The sequence below is a fragment of the Arachis ipaensis genome, chromosome B2, assembly GCF_059453495.1.
Source record: "Arachis ipaensis isolate K30076 ecotype BB chromosome B2, ASM5945349v1, whole genome shotgun sequence".
In the NCBI taxonomy this organism is placed as follows: Eukaryota; Viridiplantae; Streptophyta; class Magnoliopsida; order Fabales; family Fabaceae; genus Arachis; species Arachis ipaensis.
The window spans coordinates 24768663-24789816 of NC_142437.1; the positions used below are offsets into that span (position 1 = coordinate 24768663).

The window sequence follows — 21154 nt, forward strand, 5'->3', positions numbered from 1 at the left end:
ATCAATCGTTTGTGACAACAGCAGTCAATAGGGGGTCATCATGAATTAAGTTTTATTGAAAAAGATGTGAAAAATTACATTATGAGGGAAGTCCAGAATGTTTTCAAACTAGACGATGTGAGTAATTTCTCACATTTTTTTTAATAAAACTTAATTCACGATGACCCTTTGCTGCTGCTACAAATGATTGATATGTTTTGCTTGGTCTAATTCCAGCTTCGTCGTTATTCTCAATTATACGGCGTACAAACATGCTTATCAGTTTAGAGATTCAAGGAATTAAGATAGTTTTCTCAGTGTTTTTTGGAATTATTTTCGGTATTTTGTTGAACAATTTTGGTGCATTTTGTGTAATATTTTTACTTTTTAATGAAAATGATGTTTATTTTTAATATTTCCTTGTCTTGTTTCATTTACCATGTTACTGTTGGTTTTGAAATTAATTGTTGTTTGTTCATGATATTTTAATCTAATAGTAAGTATTACCTTCGAAATTGTGTTGTGTTTTGTTAATCAATAGTAAGTATTAGTTTTTAAATTATTTTCTGCAATCAGTTTATGGTTAATAATTTGAGGTGTAATCTTGTACAGATTTTGGTGCAAGTGATTTTTTTCAGTATATTGAATATAATAAGTATGAACCTAGATTCATTTAAATTAATATGACTGCAATACAGTACAGACAAAAGATTTAGAATCTATAAAAAATTTTGGAATGAATATTTACCAAAGAATTGTTTGTTTTAGCAAAAACTGTACACACAATTCAAAACAATATTGAAGAGAAATTATTAACAGTTTACATTACACAATCTATTGATTTTCTATATCCCCTGATGTAAATCTAAAGTAAGGACTTGATAATGCAGCAGATGGCTTAGAGAGTCTGATGGCTTCAAATTCTTCAATGGCTTTACCTCTTAGTTGATTTATTTGATCAAAGAGAATGAGTGAAGCATATTCAAGTCTAAAACTATCAACTTATTCCTACAGTTTAGAGAAACTTATTTATTAAACTCTGTTAATTTAGTAACAGAGAATTATCTATTTTTAACGATAGTTACCTGTTTCCAATTCTTCTATGCATATTTTCCTTTTTTGATCTATTTTGGATCAATAATCTTCAGTCATTTCATTACATATATTGCACAATCCCAGCTAAAAAAAATGAAATAACACACTAAAATAGGAAGTAACAGAAAATACAGTAAAAATTATTAAATAGAAAGATTGATACCTTGTTTGTTGCCCTTCGGAATCATCAATAGGAACCCCCGAGATATAGTGCTCGGATCACTGTCCAGGGTTTTGCGCCTGCACGCTCTATTGATCCGAAGGGATGCGAGCGGGATACTCTTGCCTCAGACCTCACATCTCAACGTAAGCGAGATTAACCACCGTCCTTACGCCGCCGCCGCTACCTCGACAGGCGGGATTAACCACCGTCCCTGCCGGGCGCATATCGTCTCATAATCTCAGTACAAATAAGTACTTCAGTGGTTTTTCAGAAAACATTTTCAGTATACATGGATCCATCATCTCATTCAGAGTCCTCGACTCATCTCAACCACTGTAAATTCACATTTCAGTTCTGAACTTAATAGTTCCTCATTTCTCATCTCATATATCAATCATCCTTCACATGCCATCAAACCATCCTCAGTACACCCGAGACCTAATCCTCCGTTTTCTAATTTTTCATAAAATCATCAACTAAAATCCTTAAATTATTTCCCATGTTCTCATACCCAAAATTAAGCCCAAAAGTCTCAAAATGGTGTCATAGAAGCTTACAATCTTGTTGGGAAGGTGAAATAGTTGAAAACAAAGTTAAATTTGAGAAACAGGGCGTGTGCCACAGGGGTGTGCGTGCGCACGCCCAGGAAGATTTTTAAAAGTGTGCATACGCACAAGGGTGTGCGTACGCACACGTACGAAAATTCACAAGTCTGTTCACCCGCACAAGCTGTGCTAGCGCCCCAACAGACTGACCTTCCCAACGTGTGCGTGCGCACAGGGCCATGCGTACGCTCAGGTTGCAATTCCTCATTGGTGTGTGCACGCACAAGCTGTGCTAACGCTGCAAACAGGGAGCCTTCCCCTATGTGTGCGAACATACAGATCTGTGTGTGTGCACAGGTTAAAATTTTTGCAGGACTGTGCGTCCGCACATACCAGAAATCATAAAACTCTGTAACTTAGGAGAATTTCAGATTTTTACACCAATCTTTGAATGATTATAACTTCCTCTACAAAAACCCAAATTTTACAAACTTTATATCGATCTTAAGGGTTTTCAATAAGCTTTAATCTCCAACAAATTTCAACCAATTTTAAAAATTGAGACAAAAGTTATGATCAGATAAAGTTTACCAAAATTTCCTTTTTACCAAATTTAACAATTTCCACAATTGCTTATAAAATACAACCAAAACCATACCAAATCATTCCAAACTCCATTTTCCATCAAGATCTACCCTTTGTATCATATTACACCAATCCTACCACATTTTCCTTCACATATCATTATTCTCAACCTCAATTATCACATATACAACATATCCATCAATCATCATTATATCACTACTAATTCTCATCATCAACTCAACCATGATTCATATTAATAATCAACAATACTCATTCATCCAAATTCATCATATCTCAACTTCATCGTTTAACCACAACAACAACATCAATTCATTATACATCATCAACACAAACAATCATCAACAACATATAAATTTCCAAACCTATCCTATGGGTCACTAGCCTAAGTGACCATGAATATTATATACTACATAGAGGAAACCAAAACCATACCTTGACCGATTCTCAATATGCCAAAACTCAAAATTGAGTCCACAATAATCACCAACAAGCTTTCCAACACAATCCAAGCTTCCAATGTAACTCCAACAAGCACCAACAAGCTCCAAACTCACAATAATCAAGCTATATATACACAAGGCATCACTAATCAACCTAGGGCTCATCATAAATAAAATTTCACAAGAGTTCAATGCCTCTTATCTTTCTCAATAGTTATGGATGCCAAAATCCAATGCTAAGCAAGGATTAGAGTGAACCTAAACATCCAAAATCACAAAAACTCACTTAATCAAAAGCCCTAAATATCCGAAATTTTGAAGAGAAGAACTGAGATAATTTCGAGCTTTTCTTACCAGTTTCTTGGGTGCGTTTTGTAGAGCTCTTCAAAAGGAACACGTAGCCGTAAACGGTGCGGCAATCAGAGCTCTATAGCTCAAGATATGAGCTTGAGAAGATGGAAGTGAATAGTATTCTATCTCTTCTCCTCTCCCTCTTTCCTTTTCTGCTGTGTGTGTGTTTAATGAAGGTGGAACTGCTGAATGGGTTCATTAATGAGCCCTTATATATGTTGGGTTTGGGCCCAGTCTAATCCATTAGCGTTTTTTAGCCTGTTTGGCCCAACTTCGGGCCAAACCTTTAAAATTAACGCTCGGTTTTCTATTTCTAACATTTTTCTAAGGTTTTTGACTGTTTTCACTTTTTCTCGTGCAGTACCAGGCAGACTTGAACCAGATCAACCGGTTCGACTGCCGGTTCGTGGTTTTTTACGGTTTTTCGTAGAAAACACATTTTCTGACTCAAAAAGACCCACTGAGTCCAAAAATCACATTTAAATCCTCAAATTCTCACTCTAAATTTTCGGAACCTAATTTGGGCAATATTAATTACTTAATTAACCGGTTGATTAATTGTGGTTCTTACAAATGGGGTTAGAGTAACTCAGTTCATGTTATATATGGTGGGTCTTGGGCCCATTTTGGGCCCGGTTCGCTTGGTCCGGCCCGTTCGACCCAATCTTGAGCCAAATTCTTTAAAATTAGTGTCAAAATTTTTATTTTAATTAGCTCTATATTATTAAACTATAAAATTATATTTTCTAATTTTTTTAAATAATAATTAATTTATTCATTAATTATTTACTAATTTTACGGGTTTTACATCCTAGCCACCTAATTAAAAATTTTGCCCTCAAAATTTGTTCTAAAGTCTTCATATACGCCCTCTCAATACCAACCAACCTCATATCATTGATTCTACTATTTTCCATACTCACATTACCTAATCGTTCAAAACCTATAATATAAGTTGCCTAGCAATTAGTCATTCTCCAATTCATTCACAAGTGTTTAATTCCACCAAATTTCATTCCAATTCAAATCCAAACTATACCAATGCCAATTACAAGCCCCCTCAAGTGTTTCACTCTAAGTGTTTCACTCAAAAATCCAAAACCAACTCACTGGTCTCACATATACCACTGTCAAGATTCCTATCTCGGCATTCCCTCATCATTTCATTCCTGGGAATTCCTCCCTGAGAACCCCGTTCATGTCCATGAGACGCCATTTGGGTCCTGTCCACATCAAACAAACGATATCAAGGTGATCAGCTTCAATATCTCAAGTTTAAGTGCTTCAAATTACCAAAGGTAGACTCATGAACTTCATGCTAGACGTATCAACTAGATACCCTAACTAGCACAGGCACAGACTCAGAGTATGCATTGAATAATAAGCAGTCCATCCCTTAGGCTCACAAGGACGAACTGCTCTGATACCATAATGTAACACCCTAATATACAGATCCTTATGCTCGAGTCATAAGTCAACGATATTATGGTGGTACGACTTAAGGTGGAATATTAGTAAGTGTGTATATATGTGTTTAAATGAAAGAATTAGTAAACGAGAAGCCTGAAAATGAATCAAATAAAATCGCGAACGAAAGTAACACTCTCGTATGTAGATAACAGACGATAAAGCACGTGCAAAAAGCGTTAAGAAATTAAGTCATTAAGAAAGAATAAGGTAAGGAGAATATATTTATATATGTATAGATATAATCATAAGTAAAATAGCCTAGTCGCGACCTGCGAAGTTTAGGCCAGCTAGGGTACAGAAAACTTAATACTAGATTGACAACAGTAATTCCTATCTCTCCCAAAGATACATCATCACCTCTATAGACAGGATGCAAATTAAACATTTACGTAATTCATATTGAAGGTTTTCAAAAATAAAACGGAGAGATTCTAAAAGTACAAAACAGAGCCAAATAAACTTCGCTGCCTTCCAGATAAATTCAGCTCACTGCTGAGTACCAGAACCTGCATCTGAAAAACAGAGAATATATACGGAATGAGAACCCTCGACCCATGGGTTCCCAGTACGGTAATGTGCAAAATAAATACAATGTACTATAATATAAATTCACTAAGCATCTTAAACTTCTTATCTCGTCATATCCATCCTAAGCTCTCATTAATGCATAACTAGGTAACTATCATAGGGGATTCTAATTCTAACATAATATCCTTCATATTTCACCACCTCTCGATCCACCTAACCCAAGAACCGAATCAAACACAAACAATACAGACAAGTAGTGCACCAGTAAGGCAAGTAAGACAATTAGCAAATAATTATGGAATATGTACAACTAGGCAAACCTAAATAAATCAAGCATATGCAAGATGATGTATGTTTACCCTACTGGCCATAAGCTCACGTGTTGATATTCTTGCCAAAACCCGACGTATCCGGTAGCTAACACAGGCACAGTCTCTCTGTTGCACCATAATAACATTAGAGGGTATCCATGCCCTGTCACCATTAGAGGGTATCCATACCCTGTCACCATTAGAACCAGAGAGAAAACACAAGCATACTCACATCCATCATTTCTATCATGACTCATTTACCGCATTCATTCATTAACTCATATATGCATCTCCGGCATACTCGCAACATTTTCACATTTCCTCAATTAATCATAATCATTTAATCATCAATCATACTTTAGTAATAATTCTTCATTCATTTTCACTTACATTCATTCATTCATTTATTCAATTTCATTAAGGCTAAAATACCTCATACATACCCCATTCCTACACTTCCCAATTCCCATTCATAACTCAACATGTCTCAAGCTTTTCCTCACCTCCAAGTACTCTCTTATTATAACTTAATCTCTTCATTATACTTAAAACTAATATTTAGGGTTTAAAAGAGTAAAATTAGAGGTTTACAGGTTTAAAAGCATGTGAAGATCATAAAAATACAATTTTTACTCAAAAGTTCAAAACCTCCATTTTCCAACATTTCTTTCTCATACCAAAGTTTCTCAACCTAAAACAACCCAATTTCTAACCAAAATTCTTCCATACCCTTATCACCCCTCTCTCTACATATCAATATCCAATTCTATCAATTTCAATCCAACAGATTCCAACTAACCAACATTATTCATAAATCAACAATCAATTATTATTATTATTCATAATCATTATTAAAACTTATCAATCATCAATGATTCGTCACATTCTCATTATAGGCTCAACTTTCACATTCAATATCCTCATTAATCATCATCTAATCACTAATCATCAACTATCACTTACCGTTCTTACCTCTTTCCGGCCTCCGACCCAATATTTCATCAAATAAACTCATAACCACATTATTCACTATCAAATACCAATTTCAAACAATACAACAACAATGCACAATTCCACAGTCCTTATCCAATATCAATATCATCTACTACACATGTAATACCAATCAATCATACCATTCAAGCTTAATCCTAGGGGCATCTAACCTAGGAATCCACATCATATCACACGGTACTTAAATGAAACTTAAATCGTACCTTAGCTGATTCCTCGTAAAACCCCAAAGATAACCCAACTAAGCAAGTTCACAAGCTCCACCGCCAAAATTCAGCATCCAAGGGCCCAGTCAAGCTTCCATCTTCACAATCTTACTCCACATCACATGTATACACAATACACTACCTATTCCACATATGTCCATACATACACACTCAATACCCAAACACAATTAATTAAGGGATTCACTAGGGTTTGAGGGTCCTTACCTTGAATATGCCTCAATCAAACAAAATCCTGCTAATTCTTCAAGTTAATTTAACCCTAAAATATCAAATTAACCAAGAATCTCAACACCCAAAACTACCAAATTTTCGAATTATAAAAGAGAGAACAGAAGCTAGGAATGTGGGTTTCTCACCTTGTTATGTACTAAACTTTTTGTAGAAAATTTCGAGACAAACACGTGACTGCTGACGGCTCGTCAATCGGAGCTCCGGATTGAAAGTTATGATCATTGAAAGTGTGAGAAGAATAATAACATGAGGGTTTTGTTTCTCCTCCCCCAAATCAGCGTGGAACTCTAATGAATGGGGTTAGAGTAACTGAGTTCATGTTATATATGATGGTCCTTGGGCCCATTTTGGGCCCGGTTTGTTTGGTCCGGCCTGTTCGTCCCAATCTTGGAGCAAGTTCTTTGAAATTAGTGTCAAAATTCTTATTTTAATTAGGTCTATCTTATTAAACTATAAAATTCTATTTACTAATTTTGCGGATTTTACAGATTTCAGCCTGAAAAAGTACAAACACATGAGATAAATAAAAAGAATAAATATTTACAAAGACAGTGAAAAGTAACACTTACATCTTTGCCAATATTTGGGGTTGTTTTCTTCTCATCGGTGTCTCCTCAGATTCATATTCAGAATCAGACTCATACTTAGAATCACTTTAACTTTTTGAATATGAGTCCAATATAACATTCTTCTTCTTTTTTTTTCCTTTCTTTTATCTTTCTTTTCTTTTTTTGATTGGTCCCTCACAGTGACGGATCCAGAAAATTTTGTCAGTGGGGGCAATGCATATATAAAATGATAATAATTTTTATAATTATATTTTGTTATGGTAAATTATAATTAGTTTTCAAATTGTCTAACAAATAAATTTAAACTCTAAAATAATAAGTTAAATAGGTTTTATATTTCCTTTCAATTGTCAATACAATCAAATATTTTTTTCATTATATGTTATTAAACAATCATTTAAAAATTCATCTCCCATATAATTATGAAATTGACTTTTTATAATATTTATAGTCGAAGAGATTTCTTCAACTAATGCTGTTGTTACTAATATTCTTTCGAGTCTATGTAAATTTTTTTTATTTTAGAAACTAAGCCATTTAATTTCAGACAATATTTTTTTTGTTTTATTTTCAGTTTTTTTAGTCTTTCATTGATTAAATTTTAAAATTTTGCTACAAATTTTGATATAGACAATTTATAAAAAAATTCTTTGGTAATATTTATTTACATAAACATACCAAAAATCTAAAATTATTTTTAAATATTCAAATAATTTAGATATTATTTTTTTATTAATATTAAGCAACCTAAATATATTTTTTATGGATAAATTTTTAATCTTTTATAATAAAAAAATATTTAATGGAGACAAATTTTAGTTCTTCATTATATTTATTTAATTTTTTTTTAATTTATTAAGTACCGAATTAGCAAATAAAAACAATTTTATTTTAACATTGTCTGTAGTATATTAACTTTTAATGGTAATAAATTTATTTATTAAAATTGAATAGATGTGCTTTGTATTGGTATTTTTATATATTTATTATTGATTAATGTTTATGTTTCGTGTCTTTCTTTTCCATTTCTATACATTGAAAAGTGTGTGAACCAAGAAAAAAATTTAGTGGGATCAAATTTATTTTTTGAGTGGGGCAAATATATTTTTTTATGTATTTTACATGAAGCTTTATAAAAATTCAATGGGGGCATTTGCCCCCACATGGTTGAAGGTAGATCCGTCCCTGGTCCCTCAGCTATGCTCTTCTTATGAGATCCTAAAACAGAATGATATTTAATTAGCATAATATATTTTAAACAAATGCACCGAAATTAAAGAAAACGATTTCTATTGAATTACCATTTTATTGTTCACTTCGCTTTCTCTTCTTGTAACCAGCTTCTTCCTTGTCCAATGTTGCACTTATGGTGGTCCAGGAATTTTATCCGCCAGCCTATTCTTGTATGTGGATTCCTAAAAATATACAATCATCAGTGCAAAGAAGCAGCCATTAATTGCAATTTTTTTTTTGATTTGTGACCTTTTTATGCCTTTGATGGTGAAGTTGAGCACGTGAACAACTCAATTCCATTCTTGTATTGTATCCACATGAAAAATGGGTGGCATGTGAATTGAAAAAATTTTGCTTATTGTTATTAGCAATAAAAAGCACTTCTAAATGAAGAGGATGAATCTCCTTTGAAATTTTAGCTGATTTTCTAGCCCATCAATACTCATGTCAATCAAAGACTTTGTCAATTGTTACAAAGTATAGCCTTTGAAATTTTTAATAACTTTCTTACGCTCTTTATTAATTTTTTTTATTTACAATTTTATTTTGATAGCATTTTCCTACAACAGTAGCAAAAATATTTCAATAACACAGAAATAATATAAAAAAATCAAGATTTGAATGCTCACTTAGGTTAGCGGGAGGTCTGTTAGATGCACTCAAGCCAATGACATCTCCTATTTTGTCAGGGAAGATGTAGATTACACCGTATTACATATCCAGTGTGTTTTTATACAAATCAAATGAATATGCCACCTCTTTCAAGAGCCTATGCAGCACATTTAAAACTAGGATATGTCTCATAGTAGCAAATCTCAATTCTTTGACAACAGCTTTCTTGTCATCACTCATCTTGCTAAACATATCAAAAATGAATCTTGTGAAGCGTCTCAAATAATGAATTTTTTGTAAATAAATAAAAATTATGTTACATAACTATATTTATAAAACAGAAATGGATTGTTCTAACATATATATGCTTACTTGATATTTTGGTTATTTCTTCTTTGTGGTGCTCCTCTCAGCAACTCTCTTAATTGTCATTTTTTATGTAAGGAATAAAAGATTAAGTTAATAGGTAACAATAAGTCAATAACACCAAATGCACCTCAATTCACATGAAATTCACTTAAAGTCACACCAAATGTATCAAAAGTATTTCTTGATTATATCACACAATCTCAGTTCAAAAAGACATGTAAATCAATCAAACATACACAAAATGATACGAGAAGCACTATAACAACATTCTATGGGCTAGTTACAACAAATTCATGAACAAATTTCTCAAACTCAGTTTCAAAATATGCAAACACTCAAACATGCACAAAAACACATTAAAATCTCTCAAACACATGTAAATATAGGTTAAACTATACGAGAAATACTATGTAGTATTTTTATACCAACCTAACACAGTTATCACCAAGTGAACAGTATAATGAGAATAGTAGTATCTACTACTTTAACATAAGAACGCAAAATGAATATACTAAATAAACAGAAATATGACTATCTAGTGTTTCGCAATCAAAAATACGAAAGAGAAAAGTGAAAAAATAGGACGATTAGTGAGCAGCACCTTCAATAATCTTTTGTGTTCTATTTTTGTATTTTTTGGTGAAGATTTCGAACGTAGCTTTGAGATTTTCTTGAGTTTTCGCGAAGATTTTTGAGAGACTTTGAGCATCATTTGAAGTTTGATCATTTCAGTTTTGATCGAGGAAAAAAAGCGTTTTTCATATTAACCTTCGCACAAATGAACAGTTGCACGGACGCGTGTTATACGCTCTCTAATTTGAAGTTAATTTTTGTTGAATTTATACTATCTTAATTAGACTTAAATGGCAAAAATATTTGTCTCTGTAACATAACTTTTTTTTTATTATTATTAATTGATTGATCCAACATATTAATTGAACGGATGAATATCATTATTATGCACATTGATTGGCTCTTGTGGTAATTCATCAGATGCAGGAATGGCAGTTTTAGTCAAAAGAAGAACCAATCAGTCAAATGCATGTCCTACTCAAACCAAATTAGCCTTTATTTTTAAATTAATATTAACTCTGTGAATATACATGCTGATATTCCAAATTGAAAGAGTGAATTAATTTCATCTCGACTTTTTAAAATAACAAATTAAGTCTGCAATTTATAGAAATGTGAGTTTCCATCGATCTTAGTTTTATGAAGCGAAATAACTAAAGATGCCAAGATGCATAAATGTTTATTATATTAACGGTTTACAATAAATGACACTCAGATATATGTAATTTTGTGTATGTTGTTAAGAAGTATTTTTTTTTTCTTTCTTAGATATTCTGATGGTTTTTATAGGTTCATAAAAATTTTAATTAGGTCTTTATTATAATTTAAAAATTTGTAATTAAACTTTTTATACTAGAAAAGTTAGGCTCTTTTTTATTTTTTTTAATATAAAAACTTTTGGAATCTTTGTTTTTGTGTTTAATGTAAGATGAATTATGAAATATTCTAAAAGTAAATATTTTAGGATTATTACAATTTTTCCTGAAAAATAATTATTAGTAAATACCTAATTATAAGGTTTTATCTAATATAAAATCCTAATTACAAATTTTTAAGTTATATGAATCATCTAAAAATTTGATAAAATTATAGATACTAATAAAGTAGTTCAAACTTCTTTTCCTTCTCATTTTTAATTATGTTGAGGGGGAAAATTTAAAATAAAAAAAAATGAAAAAGAAAAAAGATAAGCTTCCTGTGCTTTGTTGGGTCATCGGGTGTGGGAGGAGACTAAACATATCACATATGACTATGAGTATATGACTTAGTAGGCACTTTTGGAGCCAATTTCGGCAATGGTGGTCCTAACTAGTTTTTATCCAACACAATTCACCTTTTTTTTTTTTATTTGCAAAAGAATCATTAACTTATTTTTGCAATATTAGAATGTAATCTTGTTAATTGCAATAATATCCCAATGTTGGCCATTTACAACTATATCCCCAATACTTTACAGTGCCATTTAAGTCTATATTGAATACTAATTTTGAAAATCAAATAAAATAACAAGTCTTCCACAATTTTTAGATTATCAATATTCAAATAAAATCATAAACTGTAAGTCCTAAGTCCTAACCTTAACCCACCAGTTTCTAGTTTCTAACAAACTGAAGTGGAGAGTACCATTAGCAGTTACAAAAAAGGATGGAAAAGGGATATACAGATGGGACCAAAATTCCAAATTCCTGCATGGGTAAAAATCAGGACTTTGCAAACTCATGATGAGCCACTTATTTTGGGGCAAAAAAGAATAGAGAGCTGTTTATACACAACACTAGGCTTGGTCACTTAATTTTCAATCTATTTCAAGTTGCACCCTTTTTTCTCTCCCATAAGCTGGGGTCCCCATATCCGAACTGTATGATCATCGCTAGCAGACGCCAACATTTGGGGCCTTTTGGGGTTCCAACTGACGCAATTCACTGTCAAGGAGTGCCCAGATAAAACCTCGATTGGCTTGGAGTTCTGCGTGTTCCAAATGTATACCTGCGTGAAATAAATTTCGCAGCACTTCAATTAATACCTTATCATGATAATTCTATAACTATCTCTAGCTGCTACAGATTGGTACACTATAAGAAGGGGAACTACCTGAGAATTCTCACTTCCACTGGCAATGAATTTGCCATTCAATCCGCCAAAACATGACCTTATCACATATTTGCGTTGCTTGTGGCCTGTGTACGTCAATGGCTTATCCCATTGTCCAGCCACGTCCCACATATGAATCTCCTGGCTGTTCAGATTGACAATGAAGAATTTGCTATCACTGGAAACTGATAGGGATGTGATGGGGTGCTCCTCTGAAATAACCCGTTCCACATTGGTTCCAAGGTGCAAAATCCGAATTTCTTTATCCAGGAATATGCTGATGAGATACTCACCATCTGGAGTAACAGCAATGTCTACAACTTTGGGCATCCTCATTCCTCTCCATGCTTTAATCTCGTTTCCTTCACAATCCCACATGCAGATTCCCTTCTCCGGGTCAGAACTGCCGCACACAAGCTGCTTTGAATTGGGAAACCAGGCACATGAGCTGACAACAAAGCCTTGATTTCCAAATGTTTGCATGCATGTACCTGTTTCAACATCCCACAGTTTTAAAACTTCTGTGTTCCCACATGTTAGCAATTTGGTGTCATCAGGACTCCACACCACAAAAGACACGGCATGGTGGTGACCGCAAAGTGTATGTTTCAATGTCAATTTCCCATCTTCAAGCACCTGAACCAAATATTTCAGAATATTAGAAATCAATTCCCTTCAATATACTCCTTTGCTACATTCGAACACAGGATATAAAACTAAATCATGACTACAAGTTTATACCATCTTATCTGCCAAGTCTTATCGAAATGACTTGTAAACAAGATTCATATTTAACTCAATGAATTTGAATTTTAAATACCAAATAGTTTCTTTTTAATTAAAAATAAATAAATAAAAACAGTTAAAGTATTATCCATGAAGTTCAATATCTTAAATACCAGATAGTTTTGCAAGGGTAGTTAATCTCACAAGAAAAACCCAAATTATATTAACTTCATTTCACGCAAGCCATTTATCCAGGAACAAAGTTGGTACAAGCTATTGCATTATGAATTAAATTGATCCAACCAGCCATGACCAACAGAACAAGGGAAATAATCCTTTAAAAAATGGTTTTTTTCCCCCCCTTTTCTTTTGGTAATTTTTATCCTGAAAAGAAAAAATGGATTTGGCCACTGATCCTGGAATAAACAAAAGTTGACCATCCTATAGTCCAACTATTTGATCTTGTAGTTTGCAAGAGGGAATTGTCCTATGTTATTTATTCATTCACTTTTTATGTTGTAATGAGAATGTTGACAATGGCTCCTGTAATATACATCAGTAACTAGGATCAAAGAGTATAAGTGGGCATCTAACAACAAGATAAATATAAGTGGGTGTCTAACCCTAAAGAATATATAAGTGGGCATCTTATTACAATTGTAACAACTGTCTTCTTCCATCTTAGCATCTTACCAATTAAGAGACACCTAACATTCCAAAAAAAAAAATTGAGAAGCATACAACTTTTCCCTTCCTTATTACTCCATTTGTTTTCCCATACACACTACTGCCTAACCCATCTCGCATCTCTTGACAAAGTCTTCAAAAACCAACAGTTTTAATCACACAATGTAAATAGTATTTGGGGAGCAATATAAAAGACATCCCCGCTCTTACCATCAAAAGAATAATTTTTCTTAACAATCTCAAGCTTTCCTGAATAGTTATTAGATCAGCAGTATTTTCTTCAAATATTGAGATTATAGATGTTTTAAACAGGTCCTCATCACTTGTGTACAAATTAACATGAAGGAATTAATGACACCGTCGAACACAGAGTATAAATAAAATGTTTTCCCGTAACCTTATCCAGCCTGTGCAACCTGTGCCTGAGTTCATATACCATGCCTATATATGATATTTGTATGTCTATTTTAATTTCTAAAATGTGAATCCTAATGTTATAGATTATAATTATCAGCACCATATACTATAGTGAATATATGAATATAAAAATAGGCATGTATGGATTTCACAGTTTGCAACCACCTTTTTGGTTATAAACACCATGAACGAGTGGCATTTATCATCAAGTGGCATTCAAGTTGGAAGAATCAATACTGCAAAAATAGATACAAAATAATAATACCAATTATAATACCTTCCATATTATAGCTGTACAATCATTGGATGAAGAGGCTAGATGCTCTCCATTATTAGAAAACTGAACAAACCAAACTTCATTTCGGTGACCAGTCAATATCTGCAGCCATGGCAAAAAAAGAATAAATATATAAGGCATGTAATGGGAGTGTTTGGATAAACTTTTAAAGAAAGTACTTTTAGGACAGTGCAAATGATTTTTATATAATTAATTTTTCTAAGCAATTCCTACCTGCTTCTAAAACCAGGCAGAAAACTTATTATTCACAGCTTCTGCAGTTCTGCTGGTTTAAGAATCTTAGCCAAAGACTCTACAACGATTTAAGTAGTAATCAAAAAAACATGTTACAAAAGAAGCAATAAAAAACACATCCAATATCAGATGTTTGCATTTGACCATAGAAGATTAATTTGAAAATTTCCCTCTATGACTCCATATTCCGTACATCCTCCTTTGCATGCTAAAGCAGCATACCATAATCAGTCTCTTGGCATATATTACATCAAATCAAATTATGATTAGGAATCCAACTGACAGGAAAATAGTCTCTTGCGTCTTGAAATGCATGCAGGTAAATAGAAATAAACTTTTAAATTCCAGAAACATATGGATCGTAGTAAGCAAAGTAGTGAGAAGATTGCTTGACTAGCTACACTGCCTGTAACTCATACAAGTTGACCAGTTATTATGTTTCCATACACAGCAAGACACTATAAAAATACAAAAGCATTGTCCCTTTACAACAAAACTTAGAAAGAGAATCTAACTTAGCAACAAGGGCAAAGACTATTTAAAAACCACATCCGCCACACACCAAAAATCAAGTTTTTCCTACTAAGGCAAGTCATATGGATTAAACAAAGTCATTCCATCCTACTGTAATGTAACCCAATTATAAATATAAATTCCTTCTAACAGTTTTGACTGCAGTTATTCTTGATCTTCCTCTACTTCCAAATATCGGCCGCTCAATCTGATTTACTATTGTTTCCTCCTCAATCTGACCCAACTACCTAAGACACGGCTCATCCAAGAAAGACACAGAAAAACAACAAACCCTCCAATAAACACTGATATAAAAGAATGCAAACTTATGTCTCAAATTGTATTTGAAGAAGCACATGATACCCTCTTAATTTTCATGAAATGCAATTATTTGTGTTTTTTTTTATAACTAAAGTCTTATATCAACCCAAAATAAAGACTTAATTACTCTGTCGGTCTTTATATTTTCACCAATTTTTAATTAGGTCCTCCAGTGTAAAAGTTTATAATTGAGTCTCTATATTAGATCAAATTTTTCAATTAGGTCCTTGATCATTGTTTGTTATTAAAATTACAAAACATTTTTGGAATATTCATTTTTGTGTTTGATGTGGGATAAATTATAGAATATTTTAGAAACAAATGTTCTAGGATTATTATGTTTTTCCCTAAAAGATAACAACTAAAGTGGACTGATTAGAAGTTTTTATCTAATATAAGGATCTAATTACAAACTTCTAGGTTGTAAAGACCTAATTAAAGATTTGATGAAATTCTAGAGACAACCAGAATAATTAAACTTAAAATACAGATGCATAATGATGAGACGTCTAAAAATGAAACATGCAAAGATCCAATCAGTAGATTCATTCCAATTTGGGTTTGGTAAAATATAACCACACGAATCATAATTTTATTTGCAGTAGCCAACAGTCATCACTCATCAGAGCCCAACGCACCTGTGTGGTTGTCGTTGGAATTTGATCTCTGCCACAACAATGATCCTCATAGAGTGAGACTGGACCCAATGAAGAGTGATACAAACATGAATCAACCCAAGCTGTAATAGTAGTCTCAACCAAATGCTCCAACCTCCTTTCAGGTACTGCAATTGGTGGAGGAAGCAATTTCTCCAAATCCTTTAACAAATCCTTCCGTGAATCATGAACTACATCACCATCTACCCCAACATCCTTCAAGGAAAGCATACTATTAGCCAAACCATGAATCTTGTACCTGTCCACATGCAGTGCTGAAACACGTTTCCTCAACACATCCAACGCTAGATTATCCTCACCATGCTTCAGATATTCCATCAGACACTGTCTAAGGACAAGAAACACAGCAGAATCTCTAGTTTCACCCAACAAATCCCTCAAGGAATTAAGAAAGCTAATGCAACCATCCCAATTCCCATTTATCACATGTGATTCGAGCAACCGAAACTCCTCGGACTTGTAGGAAACACCGGATTCCAATTCTAGAAAGGATGCAGACTTAGCATACCCTAATGAATATAGACACTGAACTATGATCCTCACAAACTCGTGCTTCTTAATCAACCCTTCAGAGCCAAGCACCTCACAAGTATCCTCCATTGCGCACAACTTCTACACTCCAAACAAGCCAAGTTCATTCAGCTCCAACCCAGAAAGAACACAACCCTTTTTTTCCCCAAAGTGCGCAACAACTAATGAATTCAATTACAAACACCAACCTAAGATCCTTAAAGATTCATGCAATTCCTTAATCAACCTTTTGAGCCAAAGTAACTCACAAGGAATCTCCACTACAAGGCACAGTTTTTTCACTCAATAAGAAGCCCATGTTCATTCAGTTCTAACCCAGAAAGAACATATCTCATGCAAAACATGTTAATCCAGAAAGAACATAACTCGTGCAAGAACTGAAATGTTATTCCCACTAATTCACGCTTCTTAAATCAACCTTTCTATCAAAAACACCTCACATAGAGATTCTCCATCAGAAGGCACAAGTTTTACGTTCAGAAGAAGACAAGTTCACTAGTTTTCTAGCCCAGAAAGAACTTCACTTTTTCTCGGAACCTCAAAAACCAAAATAAGAAAAAAAAGCCTCAAATTTTGGACACGAAAGATTCGCGAAAGGGACAGCATGTGATAAAGGGAATCATGATGATTCGAAAGTTCCAAGCATCGGAAAACTATGTAATCAAGATTCAGTGAATCTAACTAAGAGAATAATACAAGAAAATGAAAAACCCTAAATTGTAGCGAAGGGGAATTTGGGGAACTAACTGAATGAGGTGAAATGCGAGGTCAGGAGTGTAATTCCGAAGGAGGAGTCTGGAGCCCTGAGAGGAAGGGGATAAGCATGGAGGAATGAAATGATTCAAACGAGAACTCGAGAACAGAGAGGAGGAGCAATGGGGGATCTAGTTATACGACGTCGCTTCATACACGTGTGTTTAACTGTTTATATCTCGCCACTTTTAGTGGGAGACTGTTATTGATATTATTATTATTATTATTATTATTATTATTATTATTATTATTATTATTATTATTATTATTATGGGTTAAGCACCCAAAAATGTCTCCGAATTATTTAAACGCCAACAAAAATACACCTAAATTTTATTATCGACAAAAATGTCTTTAAATAATTTAAAAACACAACAAAAATATTCAACGTTAAATATATATTTTAAAAAATACCTTAAAGATCGAATTTTGATACAATTTTTTGCAAGTATGATTATAAAAATAACATATTATTATACTTAAAATTTGGTGATTTTTTGTTAAGTATATATTTTTTTATAATTTTTTATTAACAATCAATAATACTTTTAAAAAATCACAAAACAATATATACTTAACAAAAAATTATCAAATTTTAAAAATAATAATATCTCATTTTTATAATCATACTTACAAAAAATCGCATCAAAATTAAATCTCTAATGTATTTTTTGAGAAATACATGTTTAATGTTAGTCTTTTTTGCAAGATTATCTAACATTAAATATGTATTTATCAAAAAATACATTAGAAATTGAATTTTGATATAATTTTTTGCAAGTATGATTAAAAAAATGAGATATTATTATCCTTAAAATTTGGTAATTTCTCATTAAGTATATAATTTTTTTGTTAACAACTAATAATACTTTTAAAAAATCACAAAAACTATATACTTAGAAAAAAAATACCAAATTTTAAGAATAATAATATCTTATTTTTTTAATTATGCTTACAAAAAATCATATCAAAATTCAATCTCTAAAATATTTTTTTAAAATATATATTTACTGTTGCACATTTTTTGTTGCATTTTTAAATTATTTAGAGTCATTTTTGTCGATAATAAAATTTGGGTGCATTTTTGTTAGTATTTGAATAATTCGAGGGCGTTTTTTGTGATTAGCCCTATTATTATTATTATTATTATTATTATTATAAATTAGCGACACAATAGACACTATAGGTATTTTTTGTTATTTTTAAGAGATTAATTTTTATATTTTTATTTTTAAATTATAAATTATTAAATAATTAGAAGTTAAAAATAGATAAATTTTAAAATAAATATAAAAATTTTATAAGTTATTTAATTTTTAAAATGTATAAAATTTATAAATTTAAACTAAATAAGATATTAAAAAGTTTATTATGTTGTTATTATATATAAATTTACAAACGTTATTTATAATTTAATTATTTATAAACCTTATTAAATTTATTTATTTTTTTAATAATATTTAATTTAAAATAAAAATAATTTTTTTATGCAATATTGTCTTTATCTTCATACATAATTTTAATAGATAACAAATATTTTATTTTCTAATTTTATATTCAATTTCTTAAATTATCTCTAATTTCATTAGTTTTCTAAAAATATTAATTTATATTTTTATTATATTCTCTCATTATAGCACATACTATTCTTTTCTCTTACTATTATTTATATACATATCTAGTATTATTTCGTTGTTACTATTATATTACTTTATTCTCTTCTCATTTTTTGTTTTCTTTTTCTTCTTCTCTTTTCAACTTCTCTTCACTCTATCATAATTAATTATCACCAAATATCATTATTATAACTCTCAATCTTATGTATTATTTTGATCTATAACCATCCATTGTGCTAAGTTTTATTTGTTGTTGAAGTTTTATTAAAATAATTTTTTTGTCTCTCTTAAATATCTAGGTGTATAAAAACTATAGTTATTGTTTCTGTTCGGTAGGTCGGGTACCGGACGGTTCGGGTTGATGCTTCGATTGATTGGATGGGGTTCGCCTGGTTCTGGGCTGCCGAGGATGAGTGGACGATGTCCCGAGCACTTTGTGTGAGGGAGTGTCACCTGCAAAGACACTCCGACGCTCAAGTCAGTGAAGTGTGCAGGCGAGTAAGGGTTGAGTGGTATGTGACGTACCTTGGGGGAAGGGCAGGTCCTTCCCTATTTATACCGTGTCAGAGGTGGGCCCCGCAGGGACAGGCCCACCTTCTTCGAGGCCTCCCTTGCACAGTTGTAGCGAAGCTATCAGACACGCGTCAGGGACGCGTGTCCGGGTCGGCATCTGAGCGTCTCATTCCCGATCGTTCGGGTCGGGTGTTGTCCGGGTCGGGCGACCCGTAAATTGTTTGGGCCAGGCCGTAACAGTGCCCTCGACGCGCCAGCAACGACCGTGAGGATCGTTGGTGGCGTGTCATCTCCCCTTTCGTGCGTTGTCGTCAGGTCGGCCGTCCGTGGGGTGGACGTGCCTCTTGCGCGCGTGTCTGTTCGTTGTTGGAACGACCGTTTGTCGCCTCGTTCTTCGTGCAGGATATTTAATGCTCATAATGGGTTGGAAAACCCTGTATGCAAAGACTATTTTGCCCCCAGGTCTTTCGCGCTTCCTGGGTGGCAGTTTTAAACAGTTTTTGCTTTGATCTTCCCCTTTACACTCTTGCTCCTACTATCTCCCTACTGTCTCTTTCTTCTTCACTCAGAAAATCTCAGAGCTTCATTCTAGCATCCCCGCACATCTTTCCTTCTTCCTTCTCAGTTTTTGCAACCGATTCAGGAAATCTTTGATCCTTTCTCTTTTTGCTTCATTGTTGTATGTTTGCTGTTTGTATTTGCTCCGTGTTCTTGCTGTTTTTGTTTGTTACTAGATGACTTCCTAGTGCCAAGTAGATGCGTTAGGGGAGGGGTACCATTCCAGGGTAGGCTTTTAGGTAGCTTGCATGATAGATAACTTTGGCCATGCTTGATCTTAACTGTTGAATAGGATGGACATAGTTTCTGGGTTTTTCCTGGACTCCCGACCTCATAGACTAACGGAGTGGTACCCCCACTGTAGGTATGCCTCGCATCGTTTTCCGGGCTTCTTCTTCCGCCGGGAACTACGACCTCTACGCCTGGGTGACTAAGGATGTGAAGGACTCGCCAAATCAGATGGACCTGGAGGAGTTGACGGAGTTCCGGCAAGCCGAGTATCTGTGCGGGGGGACAGACGAGGAAGCCAATTATGATGTCTTCGTTCCTGCCCCCCATGAACGGCTGTATGAGATTAATTTTCACTCCCCCCCGGGTTGCCGACTGGATTTGGTTTTACAAAGCCATGTTCACCCAGGTGGGCGTTTGCATACCATTTTCCGACTTCCAGATGTCGCTTCTTAATCGGATATCCGTGTCGCCGTCGCAGCTTCATCCGAACACCTGGGCTTCTATTCGCTGTTTCGAGATGGTTTGTGAATATCTCGAGCTGTTGGTATCTGTGGACGTCTTTCTCTTTTTCTTCAACCTTACTAACCCTTCCAAGGAGGGGAAAGCGAGGAAAGGGTTCTTGTCTTTCCGATCTGCCCAGGGTCAGAAGATATTCGGCTTGTTCGAGGACTCCTA

General features: G+C 33.4%; 1 protein-coding gene across 1 annotated transcript; it reads right to left on the reverse strand.

Annotated features, from left to right (window-relative positions):
* Positions 1-11811: 11811 nt before the first annotated feature.
* Positions 11812-17735, reverse strand: LOC107625121 (transducin family protein / WD-40 repeat family protein). Its single transcript, XM_016327699.3, has 4 exons — positions 16239-17735; positions 14512-14613; positions 12405-13040; positions 11812-12299 (listed from the first exon to the last, which is right to left on the reverse strand). The coding sequence occupies exons 1-4, from the start codon at positions 16875-16877 to the stop codon at positions 12114-12116; spliced, it is 1563 nt and encodes a 520-aa protein (XP_016183185.1). The 5' UTR covers positions 16878-17735; the 3' UTR covers positions 11812-12113.
* Between the last annotated feature and the right edge of the window lie 3419 nt (positions 17736-21154).

What these genes read in the sequence shown, in the direction of transcription:
- LOC107625121 (XM_016327699.3), bottom strand. Translation starts at nt 16,877, where the DNA reads ATGGAGGATACTTGTGAGGTGCTTGGCTCTGAAGGGTTGATTAAGAAG. An exon ending in GTACAGCTATAATATGGAAG is followed by an intron (nt 13,041 to 14,511) that starts GTATTATAATTG and finishes TATTTGGTTCAG; the next exon opens with GTGCTTGAAGATGGGAAATT. An exon ending in GTGGAAGTGAGAATTCTCAG is followed by an intron (nt 12,300 to 12,404) that starts GTAGTTCCCCTT and finishes TATTTCACGCAG; the next exon opens with GTATACATTTGGAACACGCA.